Source organism: Equus asinus, chromosome 2 (assembly GCF_041296235.1).
Source record: "Equus asinus isolate D_3611 breed Donkey chromosome 2, EquAss-T2T_v2, whole genome shotgun sequence".
Classification (NCBI taxonomy): Eukaryota; Metazoa; Chordata; class Mammalia; order Perissodactyla; family Equidae; genus Equus; species Equus asinus.
The window spans coordinates 135,459,992-135,477,952 of record NC_091791.1 but is presented as its reverse complement, the minus strand read 5'-3'; the positions used below and the strand labels follow the sequence as shown (position 1 = coordinate 135,477,952).

Here is a 17,961-nt window from a genome sequence, read left to right as displayed (position 1 = left end):
TAATAATATTTTTTGGTGTATTTCCTTTCCTGACTTTTTTTCATAATACCGCATATTCTATTTTCAGTCTTCCCTTTTCCAACAGATTCACAAATATCTTCTATGTTTTCATAAACCATGTGTACATAAAATTTAAGTCATATAATATTCCATTAAGCATATACACTGTAATTTATCTAACCATTCCCCTATTTTTAGATATTGCAGCTATTTCCAATTTTTCTTATAAATGATACGATGAATATATTTATGCATAAAATATGGTCTATGTTTACAATATGCAAGAGAGAGTCTCAGAACATTCTAAGGCCCTTGCTATATGAGTTCCATTATAAGATGCCAAACAAGCACTGCTAGAGATGGAATGTTTCTGTCCCCTCAACATCCTATGTTGAAACCTAATCCTAATGTGGTGGTATGTGGAGGTGGGACCTTTGGGAGGTGATTAGGTCATGAGGGCTCTGCCCTCATGAATGGAATCAGCGCCCTTATAAAAGAGAGCCCAGAGAGCTCCCTTGTGTGAGGACACAGCAAGAAGGCAGCCACCTCAGAACCAGGAAGTGGGCACCACTGAATCTGCCAGCACCTTGATCTCGGACTTCCTGTCCCCATAACTGTGAGAAGTAAATTTGTGTTGTTCATAAGCCACCCAGTCTATAGTATTTTGTTATAATAGCCCAAACAAACTAAGACAAGCACCATTGTTTTAAAATCTTAGAACGTGACAAATTTGGTTTAAACCACATCAGAAACAAACAATATTTATGATTTTGGCCCCAAAGCAGTTAGTATTTTATTTCCATTTCCATAAATATACACATCTACCTCAGCCCTAATAACACAAGAAAGGCACTACTTTAATGCAGCATAAATGTCCCTTACAAGTTTGGAAAAAATTTTCAGTCAATAATAAATGGATATACCATAACACTGTTCCCATTCCATTTGCAGCCAAATGTCAGATCAAATCTACATCCTTAAATCTGAAAGAACATAATTCTATAGAAACAACTGTCACTCTAACTTAGCCAGAACCTTTTAATGTAGGCAGAAAAGAACACTAAGACTTGTATGGAAGAAAAAGAATATACAGATCCAACGCTGAAGAGGTGTAGGAAATAATATGAAATGATAAACAATTCAAAGTTAAGTCTCACAGTACACTTTGACTCTAAACATTGCTGAAAGGTGTGCAGTTATAATTACATAGTTAGATGGGGTTATTGGGGCAAAACTTCCCAGAATAGTCAAGTCTTAAAGAAGTCACAGATTGGTAGACAGACAGAGCAAGCAGGAGATAGGTGTGCCATGCGCATGAGCTCAAATGAGAGTGGTATGTAAGCCGAATGACGAAGGGTCTGAGGGGGTTCTAATTTAATACAATGAGGTTATTTAATACAACAAGGTTATTCCAGCAGTAAGATGCTAAGAGACTAGCAACAGTGACAACAGCTACAACATTGCTATTAGCATTGGGTCATGATGGCCTGAGCTAGAACCCCAGAAATGAAAAGAAAAAAAGAGATGAATCTAAGAAACAGCAAAGAATAAGAAATAATGGCATCCTATTACGGGGAAAGCTATTGTGCCCATTGTCTTCTCTCCTACTGACCAGCTTATTCTTAGTCAGTACCAACCACATTCTTTAATTATAAGACTGTATCTGTAAGGTTGATCCCTTCCTCATTATTCTTCTCTTGCAAAATGTTGTTGACTATTTTTATCTGTTTATTCTTGTACATTAACACCAGAAAACTTTGGTAAAATTCTAAAATAAACCTCTGGAAGTGTCAGTTACAAGTCACTTGGCACCCACAATATTTCAGAAGATCTAACATGTTTTCCCCTCTTTGGGGGAGTGGAGTCTAGAGTTTTATTTATTACATTAGTGTTTAAATGTCAAAATATCTTGACCTGAAGCAGTCCCTGCCCTCTTCAAAATAAACCCCTAGCTTTATTCTTTTTTTCACTACAAAGAAAAAGAGGAACTTACTGTATAAAATCCTAAATTTCTTAAGAGAGTCTTCATCAAAATTTCAGCCAGATGGGTGTCTGGATGGCAGCTCTGAGTGCCATAAGGTTGATCAGACAGGTTTCCGTAGCCAGTACACACAGAGGAGAGGTCAGCAGCATCAGAGGGTGAGCTATAGCCAAGTAAGGAAGCTACATGGGTATGATCTTGCAAACTTGTTAGAATGATATCCAGTTGCATTCTCTAAAGAAAAATGTTTCCAGCAATGAAACAGGAACAAATAAATAATTAGCTTAAAGTGCACTAGAAAAGAAAAAAAGGATCCTAGAAAAAAAAACTGTACTAATAATACTAACCAATCCACTCAATATCCTCATAAACAATAATCTTTTAGGAAATGTGTAATCAAAACAAGAACTATCCTATTATTATTATTATTTGGAAAAATGCAACTTATAGCATTTTATTCCATCCTTTACTATAATACCTAAAACTCTAAGCTAAAATGACATACTCTGCATAATGACTTTAGCACTGCAAGTAAAGAGGAATAGGAAATGTCAACAGACAAATTATGCTATGCATACATTCTTCTAAAAATTATCAATGACACTATTTATTCTAATGTTTAAGATAAATCACTTGAAATCCAAACAATGCAAAATATTTATTGGAAAGCATCTGTGGATATTATATTGCCGGTAAGCACCACTTTTTCCCTCAAATCGATAACTCTACAATTGATTATTCTTACTTGGTTAAGAAAAATATAATTAATGTATACCAGACATTAAAAATGGAAAGAATAAGCATATGCATATCATCAAATACTTTTTCATAAAAGTAATCTTCTTTTACTTTTTATATAAGCAATTTCAAAGAAAGTTCTGGGCATGGAACCAGCAGTAGCACATGCCCTTTATTTCAACTCAGCATACTACAAATAAACTAAAAGGTCTGTAGTTTGACAGTGTAAGCAACACTGGAAAAATTAGTCATAATTTTAATAATCGGCCCCAAATCATTTAATAAATTATCACTTGCTTCACCTTCATTAGAAATCTGGGAACTCGTCCAGCAGAAAACATTAAATACTAGGATTTACCAGACCCATCAAATTAAGTATTATTCCATAAACACATAGCAATTGATAAGTTTTATTTCCCACTCAGTCTATTTTTTTGTATGATATTACTGATTTACTTAGATACTACGCAAAGGCTCACCTGTCCTTTAGATAAACTTTCCCACCTATCAGGTCCTTGGGGTAAAAGAGAATGAAGTAATTCCATACGTTCTCTTAATGGAGGTAACAGCATGGTTGCTCCCACTGACAGAGTTTCAATTACCACCTGATATCAAAAAAGAAAAGTAGATTTATTGGCCTGGTTCTTATTTTTTTAATAGAAATATATGAAAAATAAATTCACTATTAGGATCATGGAAGTCTAAAGAAGGCGGATCATAAAAGTCTAAAAGAGGTGGTATGTCAAAAAAAGAAAGCATGCAAGTCCTTCTTTAGATGTCTTTAAGAAAACTAGAATACATATTTTGGATTTGCCATTAAATAGCTAATCACCACCCAACAAAAATTTAGCGTTGAGTCTACAATACTGGGTCCGGTAAGGTTCTTTGCAAAGTGCTGTGGATGCAGAAATAAACAAGACAGACACAAGCCCTACTTTCATAAGCATATACTCTAGTAGGAAAGAGAAATCTTCAGCAAGTAATTGTAAATGTGAAAGGAGTCACAAAGGGAAAGTAAAAGGAAGTGCAAACTTCAGTGAGCACACACATACAAAGGCAATTTACATGGCCTATTAGCTCATGGAACATCTCCCTGAGGATTAGGCATTTCAGTTAAGAATTAAAAAATGAGCAGGACTTAGCCAGACAAAGATCCAGGTAGCAAAAACAGCATAAAGAATAGCTGTATTATCCTAGGCCACATAACTTCTCTGGATCATAGCTTCTTTATTAGCAAAATGAGGGTAGTGGACTAGAAAAAAGAAACAAAGATTAAGGACAAGAGCCCTTATAAATTAAAAATATGATAGAAGAAACAAAAAATCTCAATAGAAGGGTTAGAATTTAAAATTAAATTTCTCATAAAGTAGAGGGAAAAAAGATGGAAAACAGGAAAGAAAACAGAAGAAAATTAAGAGGACTTATCCAGGACATCTAGTATCCCTAAAATAAGGAGTTCCAGAGAGACAGAAAACAATGAAGAGGAAATCAACAATATATTTCAAGATAATATCTTAAAACTGAAGTCTAAGAGTTTCCAAATTAAAAGGGTCCAACCAAGTATACACCACAGTAGATAAAATCAGAACCACATTAGTTCATATCATTTTGAAGAGCGAGAACACAAAGGACAAGTAGAACTTGCTACAGAATCTAAACAGAGAAACAGATTTCCATACGAAGAATCAAAAATTTGAACAGCATTGATTTTCTGAGTAACAACATTGAAAGCTAGAAGATGACAACTTTATAATTCATATGGGAAAATGATTTCCCATTAGAATTCTATGCTTCAACTTTTCACGAAGATACTCAATTCGCAAACTATTTACGTGTGAGTATATTCTCAAAGAATGTATGTTCTATCTACTCTCTATCAGAAGCTACTGATGGATGTAAAAATCCAGAAGACACCATCTTAACCAAGTGTTCAAGGTCAAAGTCTCCAGTAATAAGATACATGAATATCATGAACTGCACAATATGATGTACTGAAAACATATCACCATTTCTGCGGTATTCTTGTCAAAAATGCATAACCTCAGCACAATCATGAGAAAACAATAGAGATATTCAATAAGATAAGTGACCAGTACTCATGAAGTGTCCAAGTCATGAAAGATAAGGAAAGAATGAGGAATTGTTCCCGAGTGCAGGAGACTAAGGAGAAAAAACAATTAAAGCAATACGGGATCCCAAATAGAACCCTGGAAAAGAAAAAGGACATTAGTGGAAAACTGATAAAATTTCTTAAAAAGTGTTTAGTTTAACAGTATTAAACCAATGTTAATTTTTGACTTTGATAATTGTACTGTGGTTATGTAAGACATTAACATTAGGGGAAGCTGGTGAGAAATACATGAAAATTCTATTATTTATGCAACCTTTCCTTAAGTTTACAATTGATTCAAAATAAAGCATTAAAAAAGAAACACAAGAAACAACAGCAACAGTGATTGCTGCAAACAAATAAATTACTAGAAGTTTCAGGGATAAGGAAAGAGGATCAGAAATAGCCCTCAACAGAAACAGCCCTATACACATCCTGGGAGAATCCATCTCCTAAGGACTCTCCTAAGATGGAGCAGCTACCAAGGAGAATAAACAATTCTAAAGATAACTTTTTAAAAGTTTACTCTCCTTATCTTATTCCTGTGCTTTTCAACCTTTTTTAAAATATTACACTAGTACACCTACAACTAATATAATATTGTACATCAACTGTACCTCAAGAAAAAGAAATAAATCCAAAATAAAATAAAATATTATACCACCTCATTCCTCATGAATATTAAATCGTCAAAGTTCCCATTCACCACCTGGTTAATATTCCTTCTACCGACATTCCAAGGATATGTCCCTTTAGTTGAAAAATCACTGTATCTTTTTTGCTTTTTTTTATTTACATGTAATTCACAGCATAAAATTCACCTTTTGAAAGTATAAAATTCAGTGGCTTTTAGTATATTCATAGAGTTGTGCAAACATCACCACTAATTTTAGAATATCTTCATCACTCCAAAAAGAAATTCTGTGCCCATTAAGCAGTCACTCCCCATCTCTCCATCCCCCAAAGCCCTGACAACCAACTAATCTGCTTTCTGGCTCTATGGATTGCCTACTCTGCACATTTCATATATACGGAATCATACACTATGTGGGCTTTTGTGTCTGGCTTCTTTCACTTAGCCTGTTTACAAGGTTCGGTCAGGTTGTAGCATGTATTAGTACTTCATTCCTTTTTATGACTGAGTAATATTACACTGATGGGCACACCACACTTTTGTTCATCCATTCATCACTTGACAGACATTGTGTGTTTCCACTTTTTGGCTATTATGAATAATACTGCTATGAACATTCATGTACAAGTTTTTGTAGGGACATATGTTTTTGATTCTCTTGGATATAGAACTAGGTGTGGAATTGCTGCATTATACAGTAACTCATGTTTAACTATTTAAGGAATTATCTGTTTTCCAAAGCAGCTGCATCATTTTACATTGCCACCAATGTATGAGGGTTCCAATTTCTTTACATCCTCATCAACACTTCCTGTTCTCAGTCTTTTTGATTATAGCTCTTTAGTGGGCATGAAGCAGTATCCCATTGTGGTTTTGTTTTGCATTTGCCTAATGACTACTGAGGTTGAAGCATTTTTTCATATGCTTATTGGCCATATGTGTATCTTCTTTGGAGATGCGTCTACTAAGATTCTTTGCTCATTTTTTAAATTGGGTTGTCTTTTTTATTGTTGCGTTCTAAGGATCCTTTCCATATTCTGGAAACTAGAATCTTATCATATATATAGTTTACATTTATTTCTCCCATCCTGTGAGATGGATTTTCATTTTCTTAATGTCCCTTGAAGCATAAATGTTTTTAATTTTGATGAAGTCAAATTTATCTCTTTTTTCTTTGGCTGTTTGTGCTTTGGGCGTCATATTTAAGAAACCATTACCTGATCCAAGGTCATAAAGATGATGGATGAGGGGATGAGAAAAATATGGTATAAACACACAAGAGAAGATTATCCAGTCTTAAAAAGGAAGGAAATTCTGATACGCTACAACATGGATGAACCTTGAACACATTATGCTAAGTGAAATAAGTCAGTCACAAAAAGACAGTGTATGATTCCACTTAAATGACAGACTGTCAAAATCATAAAGACAGAAAGTAGAATGGTGGTTGCCAGGGGCTGGAGGGAGGGGAGAATGAGGAGTTACTGTTTAATGGGTATAGATTTTCAATTTTGTAAGATGAAAAGAGCTACAGAGACAGATGCTGGTGATGGTTGTACATCATGACTGTATTTAATATCACTGAACCATACACTCAAAAATTGTTAAGATGGTAAGTCTTATATGTATTTTACCATAATAAAAAATAAAACTGGGTCCTTGTCCTCAAAAATTCATCTTCTGGTAGAAAAGACAGATGTGTTTGTAAATAGACAACTATAATACAATGTGATGCAATGAGAACATATACAAGAGAAACCTTACCTAGTAGGAGAGCAGGGAATGAAAGGTTTCTCAGAGATGACATCTGATCTTCGTCTTAAAGGATGAGCTAAGCAAAAACATTTACTCCCACCAGGAAGTGGGGGAGAGACATGGTTTGAGATATAGATTCATGAGTCCTATACTCTTACCTCTTGGATTTCATCTGGGACCGTCGAGTCCATCAGTCTGAAGAGCAAATTTCTAAGTGGACCTGCCTGTCTCCCAAGAATGCTGGTAGCTACCCCTCCCGCAAGTGCAAGAGCAAGGTGATTTGAAAGCAGCTTCAGGCACAGCTTAAGGAAATTGTGGTGTTCCCTGAAACCAAATAAACTGCTGTGAAATTCTGGAACACAAAACAGTATGTACTATCCAGTTTGGATCACATTTTTTCTCTTTAAAAATTTTGTCACATTATGACCAACAATAATTTTTAAAACATGATTCATGAAATTATGGATAACTTTTCCTAAAGGTTATTTTCAATAAGTACCTAAGTTTAGTTCTTCTTTAGATTATCAAGAAGCTTCATATAATTGATGGGGAAATCATACAGGAAAGATCATAAGGCAAAATTCAAAACGAGTAATTAATAGACATATGCACACACACAAACAGACATACATATAACATACCTTGATGAAGGGAAAGGGAGTGGTGGAATTTCACTGTTTATTTTATCACAGTATCGCTCAAGAAAAGAACGCAGGTGTGAGAAGGTACTCTCTTCAAGATCTACACAATAAGGTCGGTGCCATGCAACAACTTGTCTAGAAAAAAGCACACAACGATCATGAAACAGCCTTAACATGAAATTTTTACATGATCAAAAACAAAAATTAAGCCACTACTAAAGGTGAAAGATTCCAAGATACATAGAAGACCTTCTTGATTATGAAGGTGATAAAACTCTTCATTTTAGCAACTGAGGAAAACCAAGAATTTGCCATCCCTAGAATTGTTCAAGAAGAAAATATACAACCACCACCTGTTTTGGAAGGTTTGGATATTCACTCACCTGAGGGCAGAGGGCTGAGCCACAAAATCTGCTGCAGCTCTTTCTGGTTCTAAGGGTCTATAAACTGTATATTTCAAATTAAGAAAAATAGCCTGACTAAATAGAGTGATATACTGAAATCTATTCAAAGAAAACTCTTTTGAAGATTTTCAAGATCTTGGGAACCAACTATCTACATATAAAGTGACAAATTGCAGATTTAACACATAGCAAACTATTTATATACAACTTATTATATTTTTGGCTTTTGTTTTGAAGGGTAATTATCTATAAATGTTTTTAATTGGTTAGAAAGTCATAATAAATCCCATCTGAATCAACGGTCTAGAAAGAAAATACAATACATTCTAAGTTGTAAATTAGCCCACATGTATCTGAAAATATCTGAAACCACCCCAAAATTCCTTAAAATTCAGTCTCCTAATATTGGCTAAAAATCACCTACCTGATTATCTAAGGCAATAAGGTTATTACTTTAGGAAAAAGCTAAATTGCTGCAAAAAGTAAATTCCTTTATTTAAAAGTATGGCCACTGCCTTTTTTCAAAAAACTAACCAGATAAAGGGCATTGAGTTTAGTCAACTGTTCAAATCAATAAAGCTAGTTCTGATTTTGAATAATTTAACTTTTCTGGATATGCAGAAACTTAATTTTTAAAATCAGTATCTGGAGACAGAGAAGAAATTCAAAATGTTTGGAAATATCTTAATACAAGGTCTATCTTCTTGCTTATGAAACATTCCTAACTTCAACAGTCAAATGGAAAGAAATCTAGATGTCATTTCTATGAAAGTAAAAAATCAATACTATAAATATTCAGAAGGGCATTTTATGAACAAAGTAGTTATTTGTGTTTCTGCTGTTATTAAAACACAAGATTTTTTTTTTGGAGGAAGATTAGCCCTGAGCTAACTACTATCAATCCTCCTCTTTTTGCTGAGGAAGACTGGCCCTGAGCTAACATCTGTGCCCATCTTCCTCTACTTTATACGTGGGATGCCTACCACAGCATGGCTTTTGCCAAGTGGTGCCATGTCTGCACCTGAGATCCAAACCGGGGAACCCCAGGCCGCTGAGAAGTAGAAAGTGCGAACTTAACCGCTGGGCCACTGGGCCGACCCCAAAACACAATTTTTAAACATGGGCACTCTTACCTGTCCCTAGGAAGAGCAGTCCATGCTAGACTATGTGATGTTCCAGCAGAGATCTGCTGAATAGCTATGCCATCTAAGCCACTCACTTTCTTTGGTTTAGTAATAGGACCTGTGGAATTTCCTTGGCCACACTGCCCCATTGAGTTATTGCCCCAGGCATAAACTTCATTGTCTAAAAACAAAACATAAAAAACAAAAGAAAAGCCAAATTTAAATGTAACATATTTATGGAAGGTGATACATATGGAAGGTGATGTCATGTGGCGCATAACAACGTTTCAGTCAATGACCAACTACATAGGCAATGGTAGTCCCCTAAGATAGTACCACATAGCCCAGGTGTGTAGTAGGCTATACCATCTAGGTTTGTGTAAGTACACTCTGTGATGTTCACACAACGATGAAATCACCTAATGACACATTTCTCAGAACGTATCCCTGTTGTTAACTGGCACATGATGATAATTAATACTATTTCTTTAAAAACAAATCACCTTACCATGAGAAAGAGCCAAACAATGACTGTCTCCAATAGAAATATCAACTATTCTTGTGGCAGCCAGTTCTTCAATAAGCTTGGGTCTCAAAGCAGTAGCTTCGGAAGAACCACAACCCAGACAAGCTCCACAGCCCCAAGCATAGACCTGAAATAAACAGAAATACACTACACATAATATCCTGAGATATGGGTTGATGAATTAAGTTGTTTAGAAATAAACATCATCTGTTAAACAACAGTGTGGCTTAACACTAAATAATAACACTCTGTTGTTTAAAATATTTACTGGTTTGATTAAAGACTTTCATAGTGATTTATTTTGTTGTTTTTAAACATTCATTGCACAGGCAGACAAGCAGCTAGCTGAAAAGAAAAATAATTGGTCACAGAAAAAAATGGAAGGATCTTCTGAGAGATTCTGCCAAAGCTACTAATCGGCCTGCAATAAGTTATATCTGCCCAATCTTAGCAGCTTGGAAATACTGTTGCTATCTTAAAACTTCTCCTTTACCTGTTTTTCACTCTGAAAGTCTCAACAAATATTTCTTGGCTGATTACACCAAGGTGTGATCACATAAAATAAATTATATAAATCACAAAACTGATGTTTATGATTTAATTAAAAACTACCTCTCTTCATTGTTATAACAACTTTATCATTTACAAAGAGGGCCATGTGAAGCAGTAATCAAGACAATTCTCTTTGAACATCTTCACTTTTGACTAATACTAAAACAATCACTGACTGATTTAAGATGCTTGGGGGAAAGGTGAGGTGAAGAAAAGAGGAAGACAAAAGGATAAATAATGCCAATTTGGCAACCCAAAATCAAAACAATCAGCAAACTGAACGACTTTTTTCCCTTTAATGGGTTTTGGTAATGTAGAGACTCTTATCTGTATGCCACCAAGTTTGGGAATGTTTTTTGTCTTGCAATTATTTCAGGAAAGACAATTGAGAGGTTAAACCTCTTCAACAAAAAATAAAGAGCAAATACTTCTATCAGTTGCTAGAGAACTTACTTAAGACAAGCATAGAATGGAGCAAAATTACAGTATAGTAAAGGCATATGTTAAGAACTAAAGACAAAATGAAAAAATATACTGTCAAAGAAACTGAAAATCTCCTATATCACTTATCAAGTACAATATAGCACTATCACTAAATAAGACCCACATAGCTAGAGTCTGCACTTGCAGTGTTCCTTTGGTTGAATACCAGATGAAGAAATACGTGGCTTGCATTTAGGGACCTTGTTGTATAAAAAAATACATACATTTTTTTTTCTTATTTTGTTTAATTATTGGTCATTTCATGTGGATACATTTGCAAATGTCTACTATTTTGACCACAATGCATTTAATTGGTGGGCTATAATGTAACTACCATTTTTAACACTGATGATATAAGACAGTGACTTAAAAATTAAGTATCTCGGTTTTTTGTACTGAAAACAGCAAAGAACTTGTTGGCGTCCTTGTAGGTCAGGAGGATGCAGTCCCGAAGGATTGATGCCTGGTCCTTACCCAGTGGCAAGACAAAAAAAATACACACTATATTTTTAAACATAAGAATCACACTTAACGTGGTGGGAAGTTAGCACTGAAGGGGCCTGCGGAGACTGAAATGGACTGAAGGAAAGCAGATGTTTACCTTCATTGTATGCTCAGCAAGAATAATGGTGACCAGAACCACCCTTACCATTTCAAAGTATTTCCCTCTCTCTCACTTTATTTTTTTCTAAGTATATATATTTGATTTTAGGACACAAGGCATTCCAGTCTCTCAAAAAGTAGTTAAATTATATGCTAATTTCAGCTTTGCTGCTCATCTTGTGAATTAGTCAAAAAACATTTTATACCACTGCCTGGCACATAACAGATTCCTATATGTGAGACAATGAGTGGTCAGCTCACTTTTTCACTGTCATCACTGATGGTTATAAGGGGGAAATTATTGTCAGTCTATCACCATACCTGGACCCTTTCCATCACCAACAAACAGAGGGAAGTTAAAATACGCATGTAGAAGTTCCAAAGTTTATAAAGCGAGTATAAAGTTCTGACTATCCTAAACCTGACTACCCTTTCTCAGAAACACCTAATCCTCTCAGATTATTTTCCATATGGAAATGTTCTCCTTACCATCTCTTTTAATCACCTTCTAGTCTTCTTAGTTCCTATCACTGGTTCCAGCAAAATCTATTCTCACTTTCCCCCACCATCCACAGTTTTTAAGAAAAAGTTTAAGGAGTGCTAAATGCTAAAAGGTTTTATAAAACCATCTTAATACAAAGCACAGGAAGCTGGGGGCAGGTTTTCCTGGGTCATAAAGGCCAGGTCAGAAAATCTAGTTCCTTCTCAGACATTCTACTTCTTCAAATAGGAGAAAATATTTCATTTCAGTAGACTGCCTTTAAAATATATTTTTTAACTTTAAAATTTAAATATGATTACTATTCCTTAGCCATCTAATCCTCTGAAATACTCTAAGCTTTTTATGTTCAACCCTTAGTCCTACCTGTCCTGTTGATGTCAAAGCAAGAGAAGATTGGCTCCCAGCACAAACTTTGCGAATGAACATTCCTTGTAAAGCTTCAATAACTTTAGGTTTATACACTCTGTTAGTATCACCATGGCCAAGTTTGCCTATAAAAACAAACACATTTAAGTTAAACAATTTACTTGTTTTAAAGAACCTCTTATTTTTTTTCTAAGTATTTAAGTAGAAAAATATCACTCATCTTTCCATCTCTAATAGGACAGTTTCTGACAGCAGAGGACATTAACAAATGAGTATTTTTGCTACAAGATAGAAACAACCCACAACCAATAGCGTTCTGAATCATAATTTCAAGCAATTAGAATCACTTTAAGAGAGACATGGAAAATTATCTTCCTGTCTTTCTCCCCTTTTATGTTCATATTTCTAACTTTAAATTTGCTGATATAATAAACAGGTCCTATATAAGAGTAAGCTTTGTTTTTAATTTTTGAAAAAATTCAATAGTTCATGAAATACAAAACTTGGCAAACCACTAAAGAAGAAAAACAAATGACCAATAACATATAAATTCAGTCTCACTAAGAATCAAGGAAACACAAATTAAATGATACCATTTTCATTGTTGAAATTATTTTAAAAATTATCTTAATTTTAATACCCAGTGTTGTTGAGGGATATGGAGAAGTGAGCATTCTCACATTGCTGATAGGAAGGACTAAGTAGAGTGGACAAAGATTTAGTCATTCATTGTGTCATTTTTAATACTGAAAAAAATTAGAAACCGTCTAGGTACTCAACAATAATAAAATGGTTTTATAAGTTGTGTTATAATCACAAGAAAGAATACTTTGAGCCATTTAAAAGAAAATTGTAGAGTCATGTTTGTAAATTTTCTCTACAAAAAACTGTAGAGAAAGATATTTACAAAATACTATTAGATAAAAACCAGCAGGTTATAAAATAATATCTATGATATATGTCTGCTTTGTTTTTTAAAAGAAATCTACATAGAAATATATGTATACACTTGTATAAATGCATATATATTTACATGTCTATCTACCAAAGTTTTAACAATGGTTATAGCAACATTTGTAGGAATAGATCATTTTAATCTTTTAAATTTCTGCTCATCTGTATTTGAGCTTTTCTACAACAGGCAATGTCCTATAGAAATAAAAAATAAATTTTTTTAAAAACTCAAGAAAAAAAGGCCAAGGCTACCAATAAGTAATTTTTACATACCATTGTCTCCTCCTCCAAAAGACCATACAGTTCTCCCGTCTTTAGATAAAGCAATAGTATGTGAACTGCCACAAGAAACCTCTCCCACATTGCTAATGTCTTTTACTAAAGTTGGAATGTTACGGCTATTACTGTCACCGTGACCTTGGATAAAACACAAACAACAACAAAGAAATAATGTTAATTCTTCTTCTTTAGGTCATTACTTCACAGGTGGAATAAACATTACAAGTTAATAATAGAATTGAGTTTTTTTTAAGTGCAATTAAATATGAAAAACAGAATCATTTCCACTATGTTCTCATTCAATCTTCTAGGCTGCTTCCAAACTGAGGCATCCAGTTTCTTCAATGAATCATTAGAACATTCTATTTATGCTCCTCTCACAGTACTTATCTAATGCTGTCTAGTATCATGCTCATGGCAACTTGTTTTTACTACCCGTTAAATTATATACTTCAGGATCACGATGGTATCTTTCTTATCCCTGAAATCCCACAGTGCCTGCTCATAATAGGCGCTCAGGAAATACTTGCTAGATGTAATTACATCTTAAATTTCAGGACCAGAATCTAGGTATTCTCTATACAAAATTATCTTTCTCTGAACTTAAAACTAACAAATGATAGTCTTTGGCCTATTAATCCAGTCTCACTGCTTCTCAGTAACCGTCATCATTTCCATTTTTCTGTGAAATAACTTCAATTTTTTAAAAATCTTACCTAATCTTCCAAAGTCTCCTTCGCCCCATGTGTATAATTCCCCATCCTCTGTGACAGCAGCACTATGTCTGTATCCAGCTGACACACAAACAACTACCTGCATTGCACACAAAGCACACAAAGTAAATTTCATGACCACGAAGATGCTAAAACACATAGTTCACATTTGACCCTATACACAGAGACTTAGAGATACTAATATTCATAACTCATCCAGGAATTGCCACGTACAGTTGTGGAGGTTGTGTCCAGGACAAGGGTGCCCGGCTTAAGGGTGCTGAAATATAGCCTATGCTCTGTTTGCCAAGCAATGAATGCTGGCTTCCACTCAAAGGAGAGGATAACTTTTCTTAATTCATACAAAGGCACTGTAAAGGCTAGCAGGGGCCCCCAAAACATCAATCTAGTCACTTGCAAGAATATTATATCACCAACCAAGTCTTTGCTCAAAGAGTTGGAGGGGGCTGAACACTCACGGAGCAATGAAAAATTTTTAAATATAATGTTAACATAAAACCTCCCATCCTGGCTAATCAAGAAAAACTCATTAAATAACAGGGATAACTCTCAAAAACACACTATTATCAATGCAGATATATCTAAGCAGTTTATATAAACTTACATTAATTAAACTCCTGATAGTATCGCTTTACTCTCAAGTAGCTGTACAGTTGATGAGCAGAATCAGAGGAATAAGGGTATACATAGCAACATCACTCATACCTTTTAACACTGATCAAAACCACTGACTACTGAAAAAACATAGAAAAAATATCTACACTAACAACTCCATGTCTTTTTAATCTACAAAATTTAGAACTCACTTTAGAAAATTCAAAATTTAGATTCAATTAAAAATACTGAGTACTTAATACATTCTAGATAATATGCTAAGAACTTCTGAAATTTTTATGTGTAAATTATTAATTTACTTTATGGGACATTTTTCCTTCATGACATTCATACTAAGTTATTTTTAATTGGCAATGTTTCCATTATAAAATGGAATATTAAAAGGAATATAAGTAAAGGAAATTCAAAAGAATTGGAATTAAGGAAGAAAGAAGGTGCCAGAAAGACTAGGAAAATACAATTTCAAATAGTAATCATATGCAGTTCCTTAAAGCCCCATATTCAACATCTTATCAAGTGTCCCCTGATGTTGTGAAGTGGAATGTTCTAAGGCTCACTGTTTTGGGGTTGATATCGAAGTTAAAATACTGAAAGTTATAATAAAGTAAAATTCATTTGATAGACAACCTTCTCAGACAAATTACTATTAAGGAAAAGTGTCCCACTTGTAATTCTCGTATAAAATTAAAATTTAAACTTTAAAAGATTTTTATATGAGAAAATTTTCATGGAAAGAATGCAATCTTATAATAGAGGAACCCATATAATTGCACATAATTTTAAGTTTAGGAAAATATCTTCACTTCTTTAAAGAAAGGTAAAATAAAAATAAGAAGAGGGAATCTAGGTTCAGTTTCTAATGGTGTCAATTATTTGTGTGTGACCTTGGGCAAGTTATTTAACCACTCTAAATGCCTCACTTAGATTTCTGATAACATGCCACCTCCTCTGAGAGAACCCTCTGACTTCATTATCTAATAGCACATCCCACCCAAGTTAGTACCTATTACATTACTCAATTTTTTCTTTACTATTATTCAAAATTATTTTACATGTCTGTTTACTTATTTATTATCTCTATCCCACAGATTAAAGCTCTATGAGAGCAAGGATCTTGTCAGTTTTGTTCACTGCTATATGTCTAATGCCTAAAACAATGCCTGGCAGTTGGAAGTTGCTAAATAAATACTTGTTGAATTGCTGATTCTCATTTTCCTTATCTGTGAAATGAGAATAATAACTACCTTAACAAGGTTGTTTTAAGAATTAAAATTAAATAATGTATGAGAAAGTGTTTTGTAAACCATAAAGCAAATATACAAAAGATAACCCAAAGGGTTGGATGGGGGCAACTCAGAAAGAATACATCAAAATCTGAAAGATATTGTCAGTTATAGCACCAGCGCATCTAATTATTTTTAAACCCAAAAAAAAGCACATACCTTCCCCTGCAGAGGGCCCTGAATAAGTTTGGGATATTTCTGTGTTGAACTATTTCCATGTCCCAGTTTCCCATAATCACCATCTCCCCAACTGAAGACTTCTCCTTCCGTCGTAAAAGCTAAAGTATGACCATCAGATCCTTTAGAAGACGAAACCTTTTTAATGGATCTATGAGGCTCAAATGTTAACTTCTTCAAAGTAGACTGGTTATTAGAATCTCCAAGGCCCAGTCTCCCATAGCTGCCTTTACCACAAGCTCTGACAGAGCCATCCGTAGAAATGACAAAAGTACAGTATTGTCCAGCTTCAATCTACAAGCAAACAAACAGAATCATAAATATAAAATGGTTCTGTGAGAATCAAAGTATAATATTTAAGGCTGGTTTTATCAAAGAGGCTCAAAGGAAGTCTTTTAAAGCAGAATATGGCATGACCCTCCAAAGAGATTAAGGAGTAAACAGAAAATTAAGAAAACTATAAATGGCCTTTTCATGTTGACTTTACTGTTGAGCTCAAATTAATGTCTACTGTACCTTTTGAGGTTATCTACCCAGTCGTGGTTCAAAGAAACAACAAAGCAAAATGTGTTAGCCGCCTCTTGTAACTGGTGAAGGGCAAAAATAAAATTTTCCTATAAATTCCTTTAAGTCCATTATGGCAAGAACCATATAAAATATATTCTAGGGGCCAGCCCACGGCCAAGTGGTTAAGTTCACGCGCTCCACTTCAGCGGCCCAGGGTTTCGCTGGTTCAGATCCTGGGCGCAGATATGGCACCACACGTTGGGTCATGCTGGGTGGTATCCCACATACCACAACTAGAAGGACCTACAACTAGAATATACAATTATGTACTGGGGGGCTTGGGGCAGAAGAAGAAGAAAAAGAAATAAAAGAGAGAAGATTGGCAACAGATGTTAGTTCAGGTGCCAATCTTTAAAAAAAAAAAAAGGAGCCAGCCCAGTGGCACAGCGGTTAAGTTTGCACGTTCCACTTCTCGGCAGCCCAGGGTTCGACAATTCGGATCCCGGGTGCGGACATGGCACCACTTGGCAAAAGCCATGCTGTGGTAGGCGTCCCACGTATAAAGTAGAGGAAGATGGGCATGGATGTTAGCTCAGGGCCAGTCTTCCTCAGCAAAAAGAGGAGGATTGGCAGTACTTAGCTCAGGGCTAATCTTCCTCACACACATACACACACACACACAAACTTATTTAAACTTATTTAAAACTTATTTAAAAAAACATTTAATGAAAATAATAAAATAGAAACTTCCACCTGGGCTAAAAGGTAGGTACAAATGTAAAAAAGTGATCATAATAAGAAAATGAAATGCCAATCTGGCAAAGGGAAAATTCCAGTTTTTATTTAATCTTATTTACCATTTGTGTTGAATATAATGGTAAACTTGTTGCCATTCATATCTCTTTTTACAAATCCAGAACCCAATTTAATTTTTGAAACTTGGAAACACTGTTAAGGAAATGCGGGATTAAAAACTTTTTTCTATTAAAAGGA

The 17,961-nt window shown here is 34.6% G+C and overlaps 1 protein-coding gene across 16 annotated transcripts in view; it reads right to left on the bottom strand.

The window, feature by feature from the left end:
• Window positions 1–17,961, bottom strand: part of HERC1 (HECT and RLD domain containing E3 ubiquitin protein ligase family member 1) — a 203,903-nt gene that overhangs the window by 122,275 nt on the left and 63,667 nt on the right. For all 16 annotated transcript variants that reach the window (XM_070500325.1, XM_070500306.1, XM_070500355.1 and 13 more), the window contains exons 5-14: window positions 16,444–16,755; window positions 14,369–14,465; window positions 13,647–13,790; window positions 12,417–12,544; window positions 9,896–10,040; window positions 9,397–9,568; window positions 7,860–7,994; window positions 7,377–7,542; window positions 3,199–3,324; window positions 1,994–2,215 (exon numbers count right to left, since the gene is read on the bottom strand). In XM_070500325.1, coding sequence (XP_070356426.1) covers window positions 1,994–2,215; window positions 3,199–3,324; window positions 7,377–7,542; window positions 7,860–7,994; window positions 9,397–9,568; window positions 9,896–10,040; window positions 12,417–12,544; window positions 13,647–13,790; window positions 14,369–14,465; window positions 16,444–16,755 — 1,647 coding nt within the window. The remainder of the gene's footprint in view (window positions 1–1,993; window positions 2,216–3,198; window positions 3,325–7,376; window positions 7,543–7,859; window positions 7,995–9,396; window positions 9,569–9,895; window positions 10,041–12,416; window positions 12,545–13,646; window positions 13,791–14,368; window positions 14,466–16,443; window positions 16,756–17,961) is intronic.